General features: G+C 45.0%; 1 protein-coding gene across 2 annotated transcripts in view; it reads right to left on the bottom strand.

The window, feature by feature from the left end:
• GFOD1 (Gfo/Idh/MocA-like oxidoreductase domain containing 1) overlaps positions 1–19,175 on the bottom strand; it is an 87,381-nt gene extending 68,206 nt beyond the window's left edge. The window contains exon 1 of one of the 2 annotated variants that reach the window (XM_058831739.1): positions 19,159–19,175. Coding sequence is in view for 1 of the 2 variants with exons in the window: in XM_058831738.1 (XP_058687721.1) it covers positions 2,262–2,514 (253 nt within the window). In the remaining variant the exon portion in view is untranslated. Of the gene's footprint in view, positions 1–2,261; positions 2,861–19,158 lie in introns of those variants that run through there. The other variant, XM_058831738.1, reaches the window with a different exon arrangement.
• Positions 19,176–19,500: the final 325 nt, after the last annotated feature.

The following is a 19,500-nucleotide window of genomic DNA, read 5'->3' as shown; positions in this document are numbered from 1 at the left end:
CAGGGCACAGCAGTTCCCAAGCCATGAAGGGCACAGCAGGACCAGGAGACAGAGCTGCCAGCAGAGATATTCCTCTCAGCAGTTTGGGAACTGCTGCTCTAGCTCCCTGTTTGTACCTAAAAGAACATGCAAGAACTTGCATTGTCACAGACCCAATGTCTGTATTAAAATAAAAATAAAAAAAATCAATAAAATTTACCTCTGAGATAACTGTGAGAGGAGTTATTTATAGTCCAAGATATATTTCTGTAAATTTTTTTTAAGCAAAACGCTATAAAAAATTATCAGATGTTGCACGTTATCGTCTTGTAACCTGTTTAGCTCCTGTCAAGTGACCATTCCATGCATTTTTAACAAACTTTGTTACCCTTACAACATACAAACAACGACTGCTGGAGAAAGGGAGGAAACCCTTTATCTAGAGGCGACAGGGAACCAATAATGGTGCTGCTCAAACAAACAGGGAGAAAACACTTTTTTTCCTGCTCTGGTCTGTTGTTAGCAGATTGCATCAGCAACTTGCCATTAACATCTCAGCTACATCAACTCATAGAACCATTCATGAATTCAGCTCATGTCTGAGAACAGACCTTTTTTTCTTCTTTAATCTGCAAATATTCAGAGAACGATAAAACATTATTACTTTATTATGCTAGACATGTGTCTGTCCCTCTGAGAAAAAGTACATCAATTGTGTTTCTTTATTATTTCAGAAATTTTGTTCTTCTAACAGATGCCTTGTGTCTGCCTGAAGCCTCATGGGACTCTACCTCTAAGATCACAAGGCAAGCTGGGAGACTTCCATGAGCAACACCTGCAAGACAGTGTCACAGAAAAACTGACACAGTTGTCACCAAATTAATATGTGTCAACCGTGGAACCTTGTTACTTTACACTGCCCTTTAGATGTGTTTTGTGGGATATGTACTTCTACATTATGAATTCATTCACATATCATTCTGGCAAGCAAGTCAGGTTTCTGGTGCAAGAGTAGCATCTTCAGAAAAAAGTCAAGTAAGTGTATTATAAAAGAAAAGCAAATGTTCTGACTCAAAGAACAAGCATTTCTGAGTACAGAAAGTAACACTCAGCAAAGATTCCAGACAAATGCCTACACCGTACTTGAGGCAAGATTTTTTTCTTTAGGTACTGACTTAATTTCCTTAATTGCATAATTTTAAATGTTGAAAACACTAGCTGGCTGCGATATTAGCAGCATTTGAATGGTGACTAATTCTAATGAGCATGCTAGTAGCAATTTAACACTACGACACACCACACACATTTATGAGGCTGAGAGCGATAGCAATCAGCCTCCTTAGCCGCAGCCCCAGAGCCGAACCAGCCACCCCGGCTCATAAACCTCCACGCTCTCAGCGCCAACACCTTACAGCTTTTTCCTCTCATTTTCACCTTTTGTCACCTACATTTGAGGGGACAAATTAAGACTTCTTTACTGCGGAAGGTGCTTCCACTAAAATCCATCGGAAAGCCGGCGTCCGAGGATCAGAGATCCTGAAGCTGGAAGAGTAAAGCCCAGACTTGCGCTCACACAGGAGAAAGCGAGATGCGGCCCGCTTTTGCACGCCTGGAACCAGAACAGCTCACCACAGTGCATGCCTACTTTTTCAGTCCCTCCTTCCCTTTGTACGTGAGCTTGGCTAAGCCTTGGCTGCAACAGCGTTTCCTCTGCTGTCACCGCTTCCTGCCTCCCTCCCTGGTTCGCAGCTGGGGTCCCGGGGACAGCAAGGACACCCGCACCCCCCGAGCAGCGCGGCTGCCCCGGGGAGGGCGCGATGCTCGGGTCCCCGCTCCCCTGCCAGGCGCCGATGCGAACCGGCGGGCGAGACGATTTTTTCCTCCCTTTTACCGCGACTTTCTCCTTTTTACCACGACACGGATGACACCTGCCCCCTCCTCCCGCACCCCCGGGTGTCAGGCCCGGCCCTGCCCAGGCTTGCCCGAGCATCGCGGAGGGGCGGGTCCCCGGTGCCGAGGGAGCACGCCGGCGGGGACCGGGGATACGGGATGTCACACACCGAGCTGCCGCAGCGCCATCCCCCGCGCCCCGCCGGTCCTCGGCCTGCACCCGCGGCTCGGCCAGCCCCTCTCCGGGGACATGGGAATGGGGAAGAGGGCTGAAGAAAAGCGAAGCGAAGGGAAAACTCCGCGCTGAGGGGGGAGGTTCAATTCCATTCAGCCCGAGGAGAGCGCGAATCCCGATCCGAGGCGGGGTCGCCCCCGCGGCCGCCCGCACTCACCCAGGGTCTTGACGGCGACCTGCCGGGTGAGCGGCGGCGGCAGGTTGACGCAGACCAGGTCGACGTCCTGGTGCAGCAGCACCTCGTCGATGCGGCTGGTGTAGAAGGGGACGCTCATCTCCTTGGCCAGCTCCTCCGCCTCCTCGGGCGTGCGGCCCCACAGCGCCTTCACGGCGAAGCCCTCCGCCTTCAGCAGCGGCACGATCACCCGCGCCGTCAGCCCGGTGCCGAACACCCCCACCCCGGGCAGCATGGCGGCGGCGAGGCGGGTGGCACGGCGAGGCGAGGCGAGGCGCTCCCTCCTCCTCTCAGCGGGGAGAGGGAGGCAGCCCCCGCTCGATACCGCTGCTGCTGCTGCTGCTGCCGCCGCCGCCGGGGCCGGGACCAGCCGCCCCCCGCCTCAGCAGCGCCGCGGCCGCCGGCTGCCCCGCCATGCCCCCACCATCACACACAGCCCCGCGGAGGCCCTGGCGCCGCGCTCCCTTCGGCGGACGCGGGGCGCGCAGGGGCGACCGCCCTTCCCCGGGCGGCGGCGCGGGCTCAGCGCCGCTCCTCTGCCATGTTCGCCGGCGCCCGCTCGCCGCCGGGAAGGCGGCGCGTCGCTGTCACCTCCCGGGTGTTCCTGCACCGCCCGCACCGCCCCCGCCGCACCATTGGCGGCCGCGAGCCCCGGCACCGCCCCGCCGCCGGCACCGGCGCCGCCGGGCGCGCCCCGGGAGCGGCGGGGCCACGGTGTAGGCGTCGCCCACAGGTGCGCTCCCCGGCACCGCTGGGGTTTGCCGTCGGTATCGAGGCATCTCCGGAGACTTCCCTACTTCGCCCACCTCTTCCCCCGCTGGAGGATCTCTGAGGGGTCGTGGTGATGGGGAGTCGTCGGAGTCACGCCCCAGTGAAGGCGCAGGAAAGCTGGGAGAGCCACAGCGGCAGACAGGCATGAGCTGGTCGTGTCCATCGCCCTGCGGTCCGTCTCCTCCTGGGACGGCCCTCCAGAAAGGAGATGTCCTAGAGCACGGGGGGAGCTGCCCTGAACCCCGAAAAGTGCTGTTCACGGGGTCGGATTCCAGCTCCACCACCTGTGCTTCCCACCACATCCACTCACCCGGGATGCCTGGCCAGTATCTCCACCACCCATCCCACACTGGACTGTTGTTCATTCACTCCACTTAGAAATATTAAGACTGTTCAGCTTTACTAGGATATCGTTTTCCCTTTTTTTCCCAGCAAAGCATCAATATGACAATCCCCTTCTCCATGGGTCTACTTACATAGTTCAAAAACCACAGATTTGCTAAGGCGGCTTAGGAAGCTTTAGCTACTGTTGCTCAGTCCACAGCATTTGTCCAGGGTCTCTGGAGGCCTGGAAGAAGCCAGGCAGGGCAGTAAACAGACCAGGCACATAGAGTTAAATATCTTGTGGGCAGGAATCATGCCTGCTTTGCAGACCCAATACTTGGTGCTGTGGTCTAAGTCTGTCTCAGGATTGCCAGGTGTGCTGAAGGCACACAGGGATTTCATAAGCAGGTACGGAGCTTGCAACACATTGAATCATAGAATCATAAAATCATAGAATGACTTTGGTCGGAAAGGACTTTAAAGAGCTTCTAGTTCCAGCCCCCCTGCCATGGACAGGGATACCTTCCACTGCATTAGGTTGCTCAAAGCCCCATCCAACCTGGCCTTGAACACAGAAAGGGGACAGCTACAACTTCTCTGGGCAACCTGTTCCAGTGCCTCACCACTCTCATAGTGCAGAATTTCTTCCTAATGTCCTTTACAGAAGAGGAAACCTTCCAGCACCACTGCAATGCCCTGTGCCAGCTCCTGCTCATCCCACCTTTGCCGCATGCTGGGCCTCCAGAGCCACTCTCCTGCCAACCTGGAGACCACCAGGTGAGCCTGGGATAGGTGAGGACTGTGGTGCCCATTGGCCTCACACAGGTCTGTGCACACCTCGTTCCCACAGAGGTGAATCCCCGCCCTGCTCTGCATGCAGAGCAGCTGGTGTGGGTGCCACACAGCTACCTCACTGCCTATCTGAATCTTTGTAAGAAAAACTACAAAACATCCTGCTTCCAATTAGAGGATAAGGATAAAGGCATTTTCACACATTTTGTCTTTTTTACCAGTTCCTAGGAGAAAGGACGAGAAGGGGAAGGAAGGGAAGGAAGGGAAGGAAGGGAAGGAAGGGAAGGAAGGGAAGGAAGGAAGGGAAGGAAGGGAAGGAAGGGAAGGAAGGGAAGGAAGGGAGGAAGGGAGGAAGGGAGGAAGGGAGGAAGGGAGGAAGGGAGGAAGGGAGGAAGGGAGGAAGGAAGGAAGGAAGGAAGGAAGGAAGGAAGGAAGGAAGGAAGGAAGGAAGGAAGGAAGGAAGGAAGGAAGGAAGGAAGGAAGGAAGGAAGGAAGGAAGGAAGGAAGGAAGGAAGGAAGGAAGGAAGGAAGGAAGGAAGGAAGGAAGGAAGGAAGGAAGGAAGGAAGAAGAAAGTAAAGGTAAAAGGAAAGTGTAAAAAAAGATGAAAGAAATTAAAAATCTTTCCTATATGAGACGCCTGGAAAAGTGCCAGGGACCATGTTGGAAATATAATCCACCAGTGTTCAAAAAAACTAGACTTGGAAGCCAGCACTCTTCTCTCATACTCTGTAAGGAGGTGGTTGGTTTTTTTTTCCTACCACCATCTCACAGCAAGCACTTCTTTATTACAAAAAGCAGACACTGAAAGGCTTGATGCAAGTTAAACATGTTTTGCTTTCCATGCACTATTAGCACTGAAATGAAGGAGATGGATACTCTTTGGCTTCTGACAATACAAATACAATCCAGATCTATTTGTCAGAGAACCACAGGGATATTACCTTTCTTTACAACATGAAGATTGCTTTTGGGCTTTCCATCAGACATTCAAACCTGCTGATAAGGGTTGTTCCCAGGATGAGAATTTGGCATATCTGTCTTGTCTTATTTTCTTGTCTGTGAATAATAAAAAACCCCAGAAGAGTAGGCAGGTTACAGGAACAGACTAATTATGTGAAGGTTGAAGAAAAGTAGACACTATGTGCCTATATAGTCAATATATTGCTTTTACTATTTTAGTAGGCAAAAGCCACTTTATGAACTTATGTGTAAGATCCCTGTTTTGGGAAATATGCAGTAATGTGTTCAAACTGGGAATTGAGGACTAGGCAATGAAATTGTTACATTCTGCTATGTTTAGTTTTCCTAAAAGGAATGTTTCCTTGTTTTACTTTTAAATTCTTTTCTCCATTTAGGTTAACATAACTTTGTGGAGTTAAACTCCGCAGATGCAGATGGCACCTAGCCCTCATCCCTCCAGCAAGCCAAGTCACCCTCTGAGCAACCTGAATGATCACATCTGTAGCAGCACTGTCTTCCCCTCATTTGTTTGCAGGGACATTTGGGGACGTACTTCAGACCATTTGTATTGGAGCAGGGTCAAATCTTTCTCAATTAATTGTGTGAAATAGGACCACCTATTGCCAAGCCTGCCTGTCCTCATGAGTACCCAGAAGGACTGAGGGAAGCCAGTGAAGGACAATTGGCCTTTCAGGAGTGCAGACCATGCCCTCACTATGCTGTAGGCAACTGCAAACGTGAGTGAAAGCAGAGTCTTTGCTCAAATCCACATCACTAATGCTGCCAGTTACTTCTGACTTGAAATCAGAAATCTGGGCATGATTTTTTTTGTGTAAAACAAAAGAGATTTAGACAACAACAAAGTGCCTCACATATAAGGTCCAGTCTAACCAGGACCAAGGTTCCCCAAGTTCAGTGTATTGAACTACAAAGTCTCTTGTACTCTGAATATTATACCTTTACACTTGTAAACGTGTCAGTCTTGTCAAGAGAGCCAGAATTTTATTCTTAAAGTTGCTAAAGCTTCCTTCAATGAAGACACAGACCCAGAGATTTCTCACACAGAGACAGTGATTTTGTTTGTTCTTGATTTTTCTTCTGAAAACAGAAGTAAGTTATTAGAGTAAGGTTGCACACAGAAAAACAAACAAAACCATAAGAGTCTCATACATCCTTTTTCTGTTTCATTCACTCTGTAATGAATCCTGCAGGAAACTAGTAAAATGTGGCAGTCACAATTCTGTTCCTTTACTTATTTCAGCTGAGTTTTGTGGCTCTGGGTCATTATACTCTACAATGGACATAAGAGGTATATTACCAACTCTTTGTGAGAAATCCCAACTCAATAGAAGTTCTACAGAATTCTCATACGGTTGTTTGCAAAAATTTGCAATTATCTTAGTTAACTACCTAAAAAATGTTTTATTTGGCTTTTGCATTTAGTTTTATTATTATTAAGGTAGCTATTAGGTTGAAAGTACTAGATCTAGGAGGATAAATAAAAGATGAAAAAATCAATCAAGAATACATGACATGGAAATAAGCATTATCTATTAGCATAAGTAGAATGCAGAAAGTTGGTGGTCTCCCACATACAGATAGCACTTAGCCAAGAAACATCCTCAATTTACTTTCCAAATGTGTGAAGGCATCTTCCCACGTATTGCAGAGCTTTCAATTCTAGAGCGTGCTCAACTCAGTGCAAAGACAAGATCCACCTGATGGAGTACCAGGAATCCACACTGCTTCTTTTTTACTTCTCTGTACTTAAAGATTTGTTCTTTTTCAGATTTTTAAACATTTATGCAGTCAGACTCCTCAGCTGTGTTTCTCAAACCTCTCCTACATCCATCTGAAGAAGAAGGGAAAGAGCTGAATAAGATATAACTTCAGAGAAACCCTGTAATGGAGCTTGCTGTCTCTCCAGATACTTCTCAATTTCCAGGAATTTAAGATTAATTAGCTCATTTCCTTTTACATAGATCAGATGTCTTTAAACATGAAACAGCTGTGAATTTTCATTAACCAGTCAATTCCTTCTGGGGTATGAGGTTAGTGATCACCACTACTGGGCTTCTTTTATAACTTTGAGGTTGAAATTATTTGCATGGAAATAATATTGCTTCAGAGATGGGGGAAAAGTGGTGATTCAAACCTGTCTGGTTCTCCTACTCAGCTGTACTGACTCATCCACAGCTTTAATGTGCAGCACGAGAAAGGATGTCTGAGATGAGTTGCTCAAGTCCTTTTTTACATCTAATGCCACACAACTGGCAGTTTCCCAAACTGACAGAAATTTGTTCTTGTGAAGAGCAAGTTGGTTTTAGTGTCTCTTTGAATGCATTTCCACTGAGACAATCCACAGAAGTTCTTGCCTTGAGTTCTGAAGGCAAAAATTGCTTTAACATTCATAGTATTAAAATGGTCCAACATGTAACAGAGAAAACTAGAGTAGACAACGTTGCTAGCAAAGGGTTCATAATACATTCAGCCCTCTTCTATTCTGATCAGTAGGAATTGTGACCATGCTTGGGGGTCTCTTAGTCTGTTCAGTATGATTTTTACATTTATTCCTTCCAACTTTCCAGAGCCTTTCTTTAGAAGACATGTATGCCAAGTGTGGTTGGGCTGTGAGAAAACTACCAAAGCTTCAAGAAACCACATCACTAACAAGATAGTTGTAAATGCATTGCTGCTCTGCTCACTAAGGCACAGAGGAAGACCTGAACAATTTCCACTCTCTGATTATCTGTGACACCCTGTGAAGACAAGTGTGTGTATTCTCACTTTACATCTGGAGAAACCTAAGGCTCAGAGAAAATGAGTGCAATGTTCTTTGTTCTCTGTTGGGTCTTTTTGGGTGCTTGGGGACAACCAGGCTCCCAAAATGGGACACTCACCTGCTTACCAGAACACTTACAGTTCTGGTCTGGCTGGCTTTCCTAAGTTCTTATCAATCACAGTTCAATAGCATGAGGAGACAGATGGAGAACCTGTTAGCAGACATGTACATGGGATCACCTGATGAAAGCAGGGAATAGACACACAGCTACATGGGTGCAGCCAGGACCCATGATGGTGTAATACGTGCTTAAATCTCACATCAGTCATTTCCTCCTGACAGAAACATGGGCATAAGCAGGAGCCAGCAAAAGTGCAAGCACTGCGTCATCAGATGTGTTACATGTGGCGTACCTGCTTATGAAATCCGTGCATGCCTTTAGAAAACCAGCCACTCCTGAGACAGACCTAGAGCACAGCACCAGGTACTGGGCCTGTAGAAGAGGCATGATTCCTGCACACAGGATATTTAACTTTATGTGCCTGGTTTGTTTACTGCCCTGCCTGGACTTCTTCCAGGCCTACAGAGACCCCGGGCAGATTCTGTGGACTGGGCAGCAGTAACTAAAGCTTCCTAAGCCGCCTTAGCAAATCCATGCTTGTTGAACTATGTAAGTAGATCCACAGAGAAGAGGATTGCCATATTACTATTTGACTGTGGAAAAAATACCAACAGTGGGAATGAGTTACATAGAAATTCTTAATTCTGAAAAACAGTTTTGAGCCTAAGCAGTAGTTTGTGTCATATCACACTTGTTAAGTGCTGTGCAAATAGCTGTAGTATGCAGCTGAAATGGTTATTATTTTAGCAATATTACACTGCACATTGCTTGCAGGGCATCTGAGATGTTACTTTGGGATGAAAATAGCAGAGAATCATCACTTTATAACTCATGCAGGAGTGGATGAAAGCGAGCATGTGTTGTGATTTCTAGATGTCTAAGCCTGGCCATGTAGGGTGGGATTTGAAAGGGTTCCATTTCTTAGAAAGTCCCCTTTTATCATGAAGTCCTGGAACCATAAAATGGTTTGGTTTGGAAAGGACCTTAAAGAGCATCCAGTTCCAATCCCCCTGCCATGGGCAGAAATACCTTCCATTAGACCAGGTTGCTCAAAGCCCCATCCAACCCAGCTTCAAACACTTCCAGGGATGGGACAGCCACAGCTTTGCTGGACAACCTATTCCAGTGCCAGAAATGAAGAATTTCTTCCTGATAATCTAAACCTGCCCTCTTTAAATTTAAAACCATTGCTCCTTTTGCTGTCACTATCTGCCCATGCAAAAAGTCCCTCTCCCTCCTTTTTATAAGCCCCCTTACTGCAACAGAAGGCTGCAAAGAGGTCTCACTGAAGCCTTCTCTTCTCCAGGCTGAACAATGTCAGCTCTCTCAGTCTGTCTTTACAGGAGAGATGCTCCAACCCTCTCATCATCTTTATGGCCTCCTCTGGACTTGCACCACATGCCTTAGAATTAGAAACTCTTCTAGAATTTGCTCATTGATTTTCCAATGCACAGGAGTGAGGGTCACCACTCTATTGTTTACTAGATCCTCCTTTCTCACCTTTTTAAAAATTGGAGCAATGTTTCCCTTTATCCAGTTACCAGGAACTTCATCTGACTGTTTTGACCTTTCAGATGTGATGGAGAGTGATAGCAGTCAGTTCCCTTAGGACCCTGGGATGCATTTCATCCAATCCCATAGACTTGGGATTATTCAGCTTCATCAAGTGATCCTGAATCTGCTCTTTCCTTATAGTGGAAGGGACTCCACTCCCCCCTGCACTCACCCAGAGGATCAGGGTCTTGAGAGAAGCAGGAAGCCTGACTGCCAGTGAAAGCTGAGGTAAAGAATTAATTGAGTACCCCAGCTTTCTCCATATCAGTCTCTTCAGTTCACCCCTCTTGCTTCTAAGAGGGGTACACTCCTCTCGGCCTTTATTTTCTGACCTAATTACTTATTGAATCCCTTCTTGTTATTCTTCACATCCCTTGCCAGTCCTGTTCCAGCTTTGCCTTGGCTTTCCTGACCCCATCCCTACACATTCAAGCCATATCCCTGTACTCTTCCACCAGGTCACCTGTCACTGCTTCCATTGCCTGTGCATTTCTTTCTTACACTTCAGTTTAGAGCAGATCTGTGCTCAGCCATGCCATTTTCCAGCCTGCCTTGCTCTATTTCCTGCGCACCAGGATAAAGAGCTCTTGTGCTCTAAGAAAAGTGGCCAAAGAGTGTGACTCAAGACTGCTCCATGCTGGAATCAGCCACATCCCTCCTCAAATGTCTTGTCTCAGAAAGTAGTTGGGATTTCAATGTGACTTGAAAGAAACCTTAATGGAGAGAGCTGTGGAACAGGTTTTAAATGAAAATATATCTGTTGCATGGATAATTTTTAATTGTCAGATATGCAAAATGCTGCAGATTTGTACAGCCTTCCAGGATGCTGCAAATCAGTTCCATTTCACAATGGAAAACTTGCTGCTGTTTAACAAAAGCTCAGTTATTCAGGCAGAGTAGCAAGGGATGTCTGTCCACTTGTTGAAACAAGCCCATATCCTGTGCACACTAGAAAGATACTGAATCCCAGGTGCATCTCTTTCTTGGAAACAGATGAACACAGCTAATTGCCTCTGGAGAGTGCTCTCATCTAATGAAGGCTTGTGTCCTGCCGCTGGTCTTGACACATATATTTTTTAATGATATTCAATAGTGAAACTCGCACTTTTCCTATAATCTGTCCAAAGGTCTGGATTTGTTAGCTTCCTGGACACAATGAAATCCCAGCCTTCTCTTTCCCTGCTAGAAAGAGAAGTGCACTGAGGCAGTGGTATTTACTGCATTATCTACTGAGCTCCCTGCCAGCCTGAAGTATGATCCTATGATTCTAGGCAGCCTTCCTCATTTCTTTTCCATTTCAATTTTGAATTTATAGCACAAGGAATCAGAGCTGTGGATTGGTACTGTGATTATTTTTCATCTGAAAAAAAAGCAGGTTAATGAGTCTTTCTTTTTTATGCATTGAGAAAATAAAATAGAGAAAAGTCATTAGTTAGGTTCACGCTAGCACTGTAGCACAAGCAAGGTTAGTCCAGTTTGCTTTCAGACATTTTCAGATATTGGTGTGCCTCTGCACCACTATTGCTCCCTTAAAATCACGCTCTTTAAGACTGTAAAACTGTTATATCTCAGGCCTTAGATTTGCCAACTGTACCAACGTTTTTGTGTTGAAGTCTGACGTGCATTACCTGTTCTGTGACCTTGCTTCATTAAATCAATCATGGTCAATCATGTCTTGTTTAATTACACAAAGGGTAAATTCAGTCCAGTCCAGTTTCTAGGCTCTTCGATCTTTGCTATTTCTCCTTTATCTGTAGTAGTAAATCTATTATTTTTTGTTATTTCTGGAGGTTCTTTCTTCAATCCAGGCAAATATTGAACCTTTGCAATGTCTGTAGTGAAGAAGTTGAGTGTTGTCATTCTCAGGAAAGTGGCAATGTTTCTTCTCAGAGGAAGAAAGGCTGTCCATTCCTGGGGTCCCTCAGGTCCCCATCCACAATGGGGTGAGGAGAATACGCTGTCAAGTGTTTCAGGGGATCAAAAACTTAGAGCGTCAGTTTCCTGATAACAAAGAAACCATCAGATGTTTTTTTCATTCTCTCTCTCTTAAGAGCCAAAGGTATTTCTTGCCTTTTTTGAAGCTGGAGACTTCCTTCTTGAAATCAGACTTAATTGCTTCCTCTTCCTCCTTCTGCCTTGCCCTGTGTCTGCCATCGTTCAGAGCAGGTCCTGCCCTCATGTGCCCAAATGAACACAGCAAAATGATCTCTGGTATCCAGGGCTGAATCATCACCATCAAAATGAATAGGAGAGAGTGACTCTCATGAGATCTGCAAACTGAGGCAAGCAGGCAGGCACCAATTTTAATGAGGTTATACTTTTGAGATGGTCTTTGAAATCATAAGTGCTGGAGACTGACACCCAACTCAAGATAAACAGATAAAATTTCCACACCAGAATTCCCTGTTACTATTTAAGCAAGGCTTAATCTTCATCTTGAAATTAAAATAAGTCTTTCAAAGGAACTTTATTTAAGAGAAGAATGTTTCTTCAAAAGTATTTTAATACCTCAGATAACTATATATATCATCATCAGGCTTCAGGCATTAATCATTAGGAATAAAATGAATACTTAGCATTTTAGAAACTGGTGCAGCAACTGTGGTTTATTAAATAAACCCTCATGAAAGGACTTCATAATTTCTCATCTGAGTGAAGGCTATGGCAGGGAACTTCCAGTTGTGCCATGTCTCACCTCTAGTGCACAGGATAATGTTCCAGCTGTGTACATGTCTTCTAATGCTTAAGGACACACCACCTTTCAGTGTAGGACAAATGACCAAAAGTGGATGAATGAAGATCTCCCAGTAATAGGAGAATATTTTTTTTTAATATTAATAAGGCTACATGATAGCACTCAGCACTTCCAATATTAGAAAATCATAGCAACAAGGAAAGTAGGGCAGCTTTAGTAAGGACAGTGTGGAATCACGAATCCCATGCAGTACACATCAGGCTGTGTCCCACATATACCCTATGTGGGACACTGTCAAATGTGTGACTATGCTCCTATTGCTCTAACAAAAGACAAAGGAGGATGCTGAATACAGCAATGCAATCACTGGCAGGGCTCAGGTTAATACGTTTGTCAGATGCACCATATTTATAATTAACCATGAAGTTAGGCTGGTTTTAATCACATTTGCAAATCATTTTACAAATCCAGGTTAGAGCCTTTAGACTTAACCAGGTTTGATTGCACAGAGAAATAGTTTCCAGTGTAGAGAATTTTGTGATTGGGCAAGGCTCAAAGGCAAGTCAAAAATATGCATGAAGCACTTGCAATGAATTCATGCTCATCTCAAAAGCAGAGACACATTCTCTTTCATTAATTTCACACTTGAAAAAATGCAGACATTTCAGATACCAACTGAGGGAAGGAGAATCTCTGTGATTTAAGCTCTGAAAGCTCATGTTCTCATCCTTGCACTGTTTTTATCATTTCAGATATCTGAACAAAGAATTGCTGTGCTGTTCATCTGGCATAGAAAATGGTCCAGAATTAAGTTGTGACTCATTTTCATGACAATTAAGGAGGAGGAAATATCAACTCCTTTCTCACAGAAAATACCCTAAGCCTGGATTCAAAGCAGTTTCACGTGGGTGCAAATCCTGCTCTTCTCTGCGTTAAACTCACAAAATATGCATGGTCACAAGGCTTTAGAATCCTGCAGTTAAACCTTTCAGTCAAGGCAAGCAAACCTGCCTTGAGTCAGTTCTCTGCCATCAGACTTGCAGTGGAGCTGAGCAGTAGATAACAAGTTTTAGCAGCACCCAATGTCATCTCCTGTTTATCCCCCAGGCAGCACATCACACAGTGGTATTTGATCTGAATATTGATGGCTGCCAGCACGCTACACTCAGCATGTTTATTTTAAAAAAACAAACAAAAAACCAAAAACAACACAAAACCAAACCAAAACAACACAACCCAAAAGCAATGGCAAACAGTCTTGGAATAATTCAGAGGCAGTAGCTGGCATCAGGGGATTTGGTAACCTGCATGCACAGCAATACACCAGCAGAAGGACTTGGCTGCCCTTGGGAATGCCCCAGAGCTCATGTCCTGTTCCTGGAAGGAGGTATAATTGCAGTGAGTGGTTTGGTGGGATTTTGAAACTCTCCCACAGGCATTCAGGGGAGGTATGCTGCATTTGGGCTGGGCAAATGTTTAGTACAAAATGTGGGCAGGATGTGCAATGACGGAGTGACTCTGAGAGTCAGACAGAAAGGAGGGAAGAAGTGGATAAATCCCAGGTAAGGAGCAGCAGAGTAAACAGCCTCTTTCCCTGGGGTGAACCAATTTATCAAGGCTGCTTGACTTTTCATCTCCTAACTTCCCAGGATGCCAAACCCCATCCCTCTGCTCTTCTCCCTTCAGATGCAGTAGGTCCCAGTTTCCTGTATGTCCTTGAAGTCTGACCTGTTGTGACTTGCCACTCCATGGAAATCCCAGGTTCCTTCAAGCGTTTGAGGTCAGACCTATCAGATCGTTTCAGAGGTACCTCTCCATCACCAGAGATGTGTGGGGAGCATAAATGGGACAAGGGCAGAGAGATGTGTGTTTGGGGAGGTGAAAGGCCAAGCAGAAAACATGAGTGCCTTTCTCCTGGGAAAGGCAACAGAGAGCAAGGTGAGACAAGTGCATTTTCTGGAAGCTAATTTTGAGGGAGGGCCAGGAGTGAGGGGAGGTGAAGCGGAACGGCAGCCAGCAGTGACGGGGTTAGCAGCCTTGCCTCCTTCCTCCTCCCTTTCGACCGCAGAGGCACAAAAGCTCGCTGCCTCCTGTTGTGAAAAATGAGCTTGGGTGGAGTGATTCATATGTGTGGGATTTAAGCAATCTATTTTAACTGTCACTTAAAGGAGAGAGCAAGTGACCTTGGCTAATTTTATCAGGTTTTGTTCCTGTTTAAGTTTTTTAAAATCATTTTTTCCAAAGAACAGTCGATGCTTAGTAGTTGGTAACCGCTGAGATTTCTTCTACAGCACCTGAAGAGTTTTGCTGTATTTCAGACTTTCTTGTTTTGCTAACTCAAACTGTGGTATGTATATGTTCAAATACTGAAACAAATTACATTTTTATTCAAATGCTTATTCTTTTAACTTTTAAATGTTTAATGTTTACCTTTTATTATATGAGAAAAGGGCAAATTTTGTACTTACTAGGTAATTCAGTTTTGTTCTTAGTAGTTACACTGAATTGCGTTTGGATAGAAATTAGGCTATAATAACATACCAAAAGGCAGCATTGCTTTCCCTTATCAAATAAAGCAGTATCAAATTATTTTAATATGAAAGAAGATGTCAAAACACGTTTTGTGTTTAAAATTGACTGTATTGTTATACAAAGAAAACTTATGCTCATGAAATAACTGCTGACTTGCGCTTAAACAGCCTGGAATGAATAGGTCTTAGTCCTGATGTCTCAGTCGATTCAAAGACTGGTGGGTAGGAAAAAGAAATTTACAGATCTTTTAAGCTGTAATTAATTTCTCAGTTCTAATAAACAAGTTGTTGACTGAGCTAAAATGAAGAAACTGAAATACACTTTCTTCACTTGCAATAAAGGCTCCAAGTGAAAAATGCTTGTTTATCACTTACATAAGTGGTTGTCCCAGTTCACTTCATGCCTTGGCTCCCCATTTCAGTGCTCTGCCTTTCTTTATAGCCTTGTTTGAAAGCATGTTACTGAAATGCCACAGTTTTAATTTGAGCAAACACTGGACTTCAGGTGTGCCTACCTCCTCACAAGAAAGGGCCTTCTCTTGTGAGCTGCCAAGTGGCTTAGCAAGGGTGGAAATACGCCATGGGAAGTGGGAGGGAGAGACAGAGCTGCTGGCAGTCTGAATGCAAGAACAGCTTTCCAAAAGGTCAGAGATGGGATTTCACATTGCCTCAGGGCAGATGGGGGGTTTGAATTTGATTCTTCTACAACTTGAACTAATGCCTTCACTACAGAGTTCACGCATAAAAGGGAACATACTGTCACCTGCAGATTTGCTGTCAGGGAAGGTGAGATAGACTTTGACTCCAAATGCAGAACAGGTTGAGAAACACAAGTTTGGGCATGGTGGTGATGAAGGCATGCACTGAAAGTGATGCTCCTCAAATCCAGAGCAACTTACATCTTTTAGGAAACAAATCAAAAGTCTGTTCTGTGCAGACACTACCACAGCAGCTTTTCTTTACAGCCAAATACAATTAGGAATGTTCAGTATTTGTATTTTCCCCATTCTGACTGTTCATTATGCCTTTAGCAATATTTTAATTTTGTTTTTTAAACTGTGGCTTGTTTCCCAAAAATCACCTTCTGATATCTTGCAGACCATTAGTAGCTTCCAGACTGGAGTTTAAAAAGCTTTGACCTGGAAGACTCAACAATTGGAAAACTAACTGTGCAGGAAGGTCAGGAGCACAGAAGGATAAAACTGGATTTGTGACTGCCAAAAGTATTAAACTTTCCTAAATCTAGCGTGAAGTATTTTTCCATGTCACAATCAGCACATCCCAAAACAGAAACCAGATCTTCTGAGTTTCAGCCCAAAGCCTCTCCACTGAGCCATGCTGCATCTGCATAAATTTTGCATTCCCACATCTGGTAGAAAAGCACAGTTTTAAAGCCTTAATTTCCAGTGAAACTTTCATTAACACCAAGAAGCTTCCAAGGCATCCTTAACACTGCTGACTGACTCCCAGTTTACTGCTTTTGAGTTAGACTTGTCACAGAGATGGCATATGTCGATAATTTTCAGGAAAGAAAATGCTTTTTTGTTACACATTTATTAAAACCATCCAGTTCCCACCAGGGGAAGTAGATTACTCATACCATGAAACCTTCTTTTCCACATCGTTCATATGCATTGGTTACTTTCCTGCCACTGGAGGGACCTAGAACTCATTTTGGCCAGGCGGTGCAACCTTCAGAGATATCCCTGTCAAGGGAGGCCAAGGAGATTTCCAGAGGTGTCAGTCAGGCTATGTTCAGTGCTTGACACTGTGGAGTGCTTCTAAGTTAGACCTCAGCACTGGATAAAGCAAGAAACATGGTTGCGGATTTGGACTATGCAAACCAAGGTGCTGAGGACTGTATTTCCAGAAACCACATTTTCTGGTCTGTTATCACATGAAGATTGAGCCCCGCTGCCCCTGGAAAAGATTTTCAGTCTTTCTGCTGTGCTTGCTTTCTTTATTAAATACAGAAGTTGCTGCATGCTCATAAACCTCCAGGGGGGGAGAACTACTGCTGAGTTTTAAAGAGCTTTAAAAGCAAAAAATTCCCTGATTTCCTCTCATGACTCTCAAAACTCTCTTCTGATTTCTAGTAAAAAAGCTGCCAAATTAATGAAATTTCAGCTTGCATGGCAAAACAGTGATCTTGCCAGTTTCTTGCCTGTAACCATTTAGTGCTCCTTCAACTGACTTCTGAAAGTCTGGTTCAAATGGATAATTTTTTTACCTTCTTTTCATATTCATGGCTGGAAGAACTTTGCCTTGCCAAATATATTGGTATAGAAAAATCTTCTCAGTAGAAAGAGATACAAACCACATACAGATATTACCTTTTAATCACACAAGACTGATGGATTGCCTGAGACAAAACAGAAATTACTGGTGCAGGAATATCTGCTTAATATGTGGAAGAAATTTCTGTGCTCTTCACAGAAGACACAAGGGAAGGGGAGAGACAAAATAGAACAGAGAAGCAGAATTTGTTGCCTTACAAAGCAAATATGAAGATGTTCTAAAGAAATGTCAAGCTAGACAGGGAAAGAAGAAGATTTGAAGAAAAATCCTCTGTTCAGAAGAGGTGCCCAAAAGAGATGGCATAAAACAAGCACTGAACTGTACAGTTACTTGGATGACTGGTTTGGCATTTGCTCACTTTTTGTTTGCAGGGAGCAAAACTTAGAACAGTTTTTGTCAGGAACAAAATGTTTGGAGCATCTTATCTCTCTCCAGGAATTTACGGTTGCTTCAGAGTTTCACAAGTAGCTCTTCCAGTTACCCAAATAGCAATGGAAGAATGCTAAAAGAGTCTGCTTGCCCTTACCCCTTTTTAATTGCTCCCTGGAAACTTTCCACACTAGTCCTGTCAAATCTTCCTTCCAAACAAAGCTGGACTCCCTGCAACTCCCCCAGGAAAGAGGCAAGTGTTAATGTTTGCTGCCAGTGAGCTGGACTGCAGAGTATTTTGGTAAGCTCCCCTCCCTGTTGTATCACTCTTCTTTTGATCTGCAAGGAGCTCCCTGCAGCACTTTCATGCAAAGGAGCTAGAGATAACTTCACACCTGGTAGTTGCTCTCCTCCCTTCCCCCTGAAATCAAAACCCAGCTCTTTGCCATGACAGAGGCTCCCGAGAGGCAGAGAGGGACCAGGGTTCATGCCCTTCACGAGCAGGTTGAGTGCCAGTGGAGATGCAGTGGTGCCAAGGGCTGTGTGAGAGCTGGGTCACCTGTCTAGGGGCAGCTGTGAGCCCACGCAGCCATGGCCCTGCCCATCTGAGGAACAGCTCATGAAGCTCAGAAGTCCCCCAAACCCCCAGCAGAGGTTTAGCCATGCAGCTCTTCTCTTGACTGTGAAGCCCAAAATAGTGTGTTTTTTTTAGGCGGGCGACTCATAAACACATAACAAAACTTTCCTTGGGGAGAAGTGAGCCCAGAAGGTTCCAACAGCAAAGTAAGTGCAGGAGAAAGGAGCCATAGATAAGGTGACTGTGTGTCTCCTGTTGCCTTTGCATGGGCACTATGCCAAATCAGCATTTGATTTTTAGGTTTTTACTTTTATCCAGGATCATCTTCTTGGTTGTCTGGCAGACCAGGCATCCACTGGATGCCCAGTAAACACAGTCTTCCACATGTGTGGGCACAGCATCGCCACAGGTTCAAAATTTGCTGGTGCCCTGCATGTGCCCAGCACACAAAACCATCTTTACAACATACATCCACGGCCTTCCAGAAGCTGGGGGGCCACCATGGAGGCATTTTGTCATGCATGTGGGCATCTTTGTACCCAGAACCTCCTAGGGAGAAACGTGACAGCCCTTCAGCATGGATCTTCCTTTATCTGCAGATATCAACAGGCTTCTCTGTCCCTGTTGAATGACCCCTCTGCACATCCCTGTATCCATAAGTCATCTGGTGTGCAGGCTGGGCTCCAACAGGCTGCATGTAATGCCCCTTTTCATCTGAGACAGAGGGAGCTCTGTTGATCTTTACTTATCTCTGACTGCAATTTCACCTACTTGGTTCATATATATTAGTGCCTTTTCTCTCCACAGAAGTAATTTTTATGTGCCCACAGGGCACATCAGCACAAATGATGTTTTTTATCAGCAGGTTCCAAAGCACTTTATATAGGAGTCTGGCATTTTTATTTCTGATTCATCCATGGGGACACTGAGGCACAGGAAGGTGGAAGTCTAGAGTCAGTCTCAGCTCAGCAGTGAATCCAGGTATAGAAACAACTTCTACTCCATTCAAGTCCAATATGTATAGAAATAGGCTCCTGGGTTTGTTTAGTGGGGTTTTAAGCTCCTACATACCCCTTACTTTTATGTAAGCCATGTATCTCATACCTTTTCTCTCAGTTGCAGAAGTCCCGTGTTGTGCACCTCACCCCTCCCTCCATGGCAAAACAGACGGGAGCCAGCTGACAGCAATCCTCTGCTTCTTTCTGGAACACGTGTGATAAAAAGCCAGCAGCTTGGTTGGCAGGAAAAGACTGAAAAATATCATTGCAATTAATGTGGAGAAACTTGAAGCTACAACACCATCAGTAATTCTGCAGAATGAAGCATAACAGTGCAAAAAGACTAAGTGATGCTTTGCAAGCCATATGGGTGGGGGTTTTTTTTCAGGGAATGCTGGCTAATTTTTAATAGATCAGCTGGATGGGCAAATTCCTGAGTTCTTATGGC

Source organism: Poecile atricapillus, chromosome 2, assembly GCF_030490865.1.
Source record: "Poecile atricapillus isolate bPoeAtr1 chromosome 2, bPoeAtr1.hap1, whole genome shotgun sequence".
Lineage (NCBI taxonomy): Eukaryota > Metazoa > Chordata > Aves > Passeriformes > Paridae > Poecile > Poecile atricapillus.
The sequence above is the reverse complement of the archived record's forward strand: the minus strand, read 5'-3'. Positions and strand labels throughout refer to the sequence as shown.